The following is a 4,400-nucleotide window of genomic DNA, read 5'->3' on the forward strand; positions in this document are numbered from 1 at the left end:
GTTGTTTATTAGTAGATATATATATATATATATATATATATATATATATGAATTTTGTGTGCGCTTTTTTATATGTATACAGCTGACTAATTTACTTGGCACTCCGCATGTTCTAAGACAAAATCCTCGGGTATATGGGTTCAAGGTACGCAGAAGTACAGCAGCGAGTATACGAGAATGTGCAGTTGTGCGCGCGAATTATAGTTTAAAGTGAGTGGAATCTGGGCACTCCGGATGTATCAATACATGAGCATACGGATATTGTAACATGTACGAGTGTGTAGTAAACAAAAGTTGTATTTCTGTGTGCGTAATTCGTATGGACACAGGGGTCTCGCACTTATGTGCGTAGACACCCACAACACGAGTGCTTGTTAGAGAGACCGTTTTTGGGATTGTATGTGCTATGATCTCAACATCGGTAGACATGCAAATTGTATCCATAAAGATTGTCGAATGTTGTTTTATTATTGCATTGTACGGACATGCCAAGGGATGCATAGGTGTCTACTCGAATCTTTAGAGCACCCCGATACTTTAATCATCCCCGTACTTTAATCACCCCCGCCCCCCCCTTGCACACACCTCACTCAATTACATGCGCACTCATGGTAGCATGTCATTTCATTTTCACTTCCCATTTGTAGAACTGGATAGCGACGGTCTCTACGCGTTCTTCCGTGATGCCAAGGAGTGTATCGGCGTGCGTTCGTATCTCTTCAGCACGCTTGGATTTACGGCAGTCACCTATGCGACCGGAGCGTTGGGTCTTTGGGGTCCGAAGTTTATTGTGGACGGTACGGCGCACACCCCGTCTCCTATGAGTACGGCCGAGGCCAGTATGATGCTGGGCGGAGTGACCGCAGTGAACGGCGTGGTTGGTATGTATACAAGGCAATGCTGCGCGAATAAACATACTAGTTTGATGTTTGAGAATCATGTGAGAATAGCCGAGATCTTTCGGTTTTGTTTGCGGCTGAGGTATGTATGGCGTTAGTCGAGTTGATTGCGATGGAGGACGTGGTGACTGGCAAGTGCACAGAGGATGTCTGTCTTTGTAGTTTTGCTGATGTTCGTGTGATTAGCTTGTGTAAAGTGTATATGGTTGACTACGATGTCAGATGATTGACTCGATAGCTGTCGCCGCTGAGTACGGCTGGGACCAGGATGATGCTGGCCGGAGAGCTGCGATATACGATGTGGTTGATAAATGATATTATCTTTGGTTGCAGCGAATATACTGGTATTGCGATGTATAGACTATATATCTTCATTATTTTCTTGAGTGCACATGAAGTCGCCTGTGAGAACTGGTGAAATTTATAGTGATCGGTGCAACGCACTTGCCTAGATTTGTGTGTCTGTGGCAGAGGGATGTGCCGAGCTGGTGTTTTCTTGAGTGTATTCGTGACGTCTTGTGTGCTATTATGTATCTTCGTGAAGACCTTCGTAGGAAGCTCATACTCGAACTTCTGTATTAGGACCAACTTACGCGTTTCTGTAATTTGAATTATGTTTCGGACTCCCATCGCAGGTACCATCTGCGGCGCTGTATTGGGCGCGTGGCTTGCAAAGTACTCCGAGCGTGCTGATCCTCTGGTCTGTGGTCTTGGTTTGGCTGTAGCTGGCCCGTTCTGTGCATTAGCCTTACAGTTTTTCCAGCATGTACGTAATATTTGGATACCACCTTCCATGAGACCATACTCCTGCATATCCGTGTATAAAATACAAGCCGCATCTTCGGACGCATTATCCATACGATAGCCGACGTGGGATATTATTGTAGTACTGCAGATGTGATCGCGGGGTGTACAATTTGTAAAAGAGGTTTAAATTGTTTGTACAACTGACTAATTGTGTGGACGTGATTGTAATATACAATTTGACTATATGCACTGTTGACTTCATCTACGTATCTACCTAATGCTGTACATATGACATGGTTAGGTATCGTCTTCTCTAGCAGGAAGTATGTCTGGTTTATGCTCGTGGTCAGTGTGGCGTACCGTTTGCTCGGGAATACGAGCAGGATAGTTATGAAGTCCACAGGCATATGATTTTGGATGTTTCATGTTTCTGACTTTACCATGCACCCGATGCATACATATCTGATCTCATATATCTGATTAAGATTCCCAAAACGAGTTGTGCGTTTACCCTCCTTCTATTTTTTTTCGACTCGGACTGTGCAATCGGTGGGAACTGTGCTGTCTGCCGCTCTCTCTATTCACAGTGTTAAGTCGACCGATGCTCCGGGGTCATGTGAAGGCTTTGTCGTTGGCGTGTATGTTCAGACTTGATTACAGCGGTGCAAACGTCGGGTGACGTTTGAATGCCTATATGTTATACAATGTCTCTGTGTAGGTAACATATATATCTCACACCTGCCCTTTAGTACGGGCACTCTCCTGTGACACCTCGCTCATTTCTGACAGCAACTTTCTTCTACGTGCAGAATGTCACATTGGCCTGGGTGTTCATATTTATATCTGAATTTGGTCTCTGTCTCAATTGGGCGCTGAACGCCGCGATTCTCTTATCGGTTATTGCACCAAATCGGCGATCCACAGCTGAGGCTATCCAGATTTTGCTATCTCATATCTTTGGAGATGGTATGTATACAACAAAATGGGTGCCCCTCACAATTGTTTGCCAGTAAAGTAACACGTATATGACGCTATTGCTGTGTGCGCAGCCATGTATGCGTATTCTAAGATATGGCTTAATCGTTTTTGATTGGTCTGCGCCGCATGTTGAATGCTATTACCGAACACACATGAAGTTTTGTTATACTCGCGAGTCCATGGCCTAATGCAGGGGAGGCACATCCGTCAGCTCATATCACAAATGTCTCTTATTCTCATCAATTTGGTTATCATGGACGTGTTGCCTATCACGTGGTCTAATGTAAGGAAATGCACACAAAATGCAAAGGGAAGTTTTCTGCTCATCTTCTCTCTTGCTCCTTTGACGCAAAACTTCGGCATATTTGGTGAATTTGTTTTTGTTATTGGATACATGCTTGGGTCACTGTAATAAAAACAAACTCTTCATTTGAGCAATCTTACCAAGTTGTCCTTTTTGGTTCGTTCCGCGCAGTCCTTTCACTTATGGTACTAGTTATATGTGAAGCACATTGCTATTCCCTGCGTTCCATTTTTTCACGCATCATATTTTGAAGCCTACAGTATGGATATGGCGACCATCTAAGACATGGACGAATAGATTCATTTCCAATCAGCCAGGATATCACGTGCTCACCCTACTGTTCTACCTTTGGATACTTTGTGACAATTCGTTGTATTGATAACGAACAGCGCTATCACCATATGCTGTGGGCATAGCTACGGATGCACTTGTCAATAAGGGAATATCCAGGCCTGACGCAATGCGGATCTCACTCCAAAGTTGCAGCGCAGTCGCAATTCTAGGTTCGCTGTGCTTCTTGCTCTGTGCAATATACTATCCCAGGGATAAATCACGCGTGAAAAAGCAAGAGAGAGCTGAATAAACCTGAGCGAGAAGCTCCAGGGGGTCGGGAGATTGAATATTATAAGAGAACAACCTTAAATAATTGAACAATCACGACAACATTGCGTAGCATAGTACGGTGTACTATCATACTAGTGCCAAATGTGGTCTGATATACCACTTTAATCAGCCACCAGTTTATGTCTAATCACAAATAAATTTTTGGCCAGGCGCGCACCAGTGATAGCGACTGTCTGTGTAGCTACTGTTATTACATAGAAGCGAATCCCTTCGAGTTGACAACTACGCGACACGGCAAGTGGTACATTCTGAATGTCAGTATTGAATCGGACACGTTGGATAACGTATGACCATGACCAACTTCATTAAAATAGAAATGAGTGAGTATATACTCTCATAAGTATATACATTTTATCATTCCAACTACGAGAGCTTCGAATGACTCAACAGCACTCAGCAATACCCCACACAAAACGCGGAAAGAATTTGCAGCACTTTTTTCCCCTACTTTAAAGGTCGTATCCCGATTGTCGTCTCTCCTCCAGGAAATTTTCATTCAGAGGCGTTTGTCGCGACATTATAAGATTTTCCAAAAAGACTGACAAACAATTTTAAAGCTGCCGATTACCAGAGGCGAGCAATCTCCATAGTGACCTGTGACTTTATTCTCACTTTTTATATGTAAATAAATGAGCTAGCCGCTGTGAACCTCTTCTCCCAAGCACCACGCGCCCTAAACGTTGGGCAGAGCCGTCGCATTGACTACAAGGTTTTCAAGAAGACTAGTAGAGGTTTTATTTGCATGTTATTCTGCGTGGACTAGTTCACTTGCCAAGCGCATGGAGCAGCCTTGCGGCACACGGGAAAGACCGCTGTGGACACGTTGTCTCTACAAATTTCATCAACTT

The 4,400-nt window shown here is 43.9% G+C and overlaps 1 protein-coding gene across 1 annotated transcript; it reads left to right on the forward strand.

Moving 5' to 3' along the window:
- Nucleotides 1-406: 406 nt before the first annotated feature.
- Nucleotides 407-3,916, forward strand: SARC_06629 (hypothetical protein; the record flags this gene model as incomplete). Its single annotated transcript, XM_014299463.1, has 5 exons — nucleotides 407-503; nucleotides 648-881; nucleotides 1,535-1,665; nucleotides 2,456-2,612; nucleotides 3,318-3,916. The coding sequence occupies 5 exons, from the start codon at nucleotides 407-409 to the stop codon at nucleotides 3,509-3,511; spliced, it is 813 nt and encodes a 270-aa protein (XP_014154938.1). The 3' UTR covers nucleotides 3,512-3,916.
- Nucleotides 3,917-4,400: the final 484 nt, after the last annotated feature.

Source organism: Sphaeroforma arctica, assembly GCF_001186125.1.
Source record: "Sphaeroforma arctica JP610 unplaced genomic scaffold supercont1.480, whole genome shotgun sequence".
Classification (NCBI taxonomy): domain Eukaryota; class Ichthyosporea; order Ichthyophonida; genus Sphaeroforma; species Sphaeroforma arctica.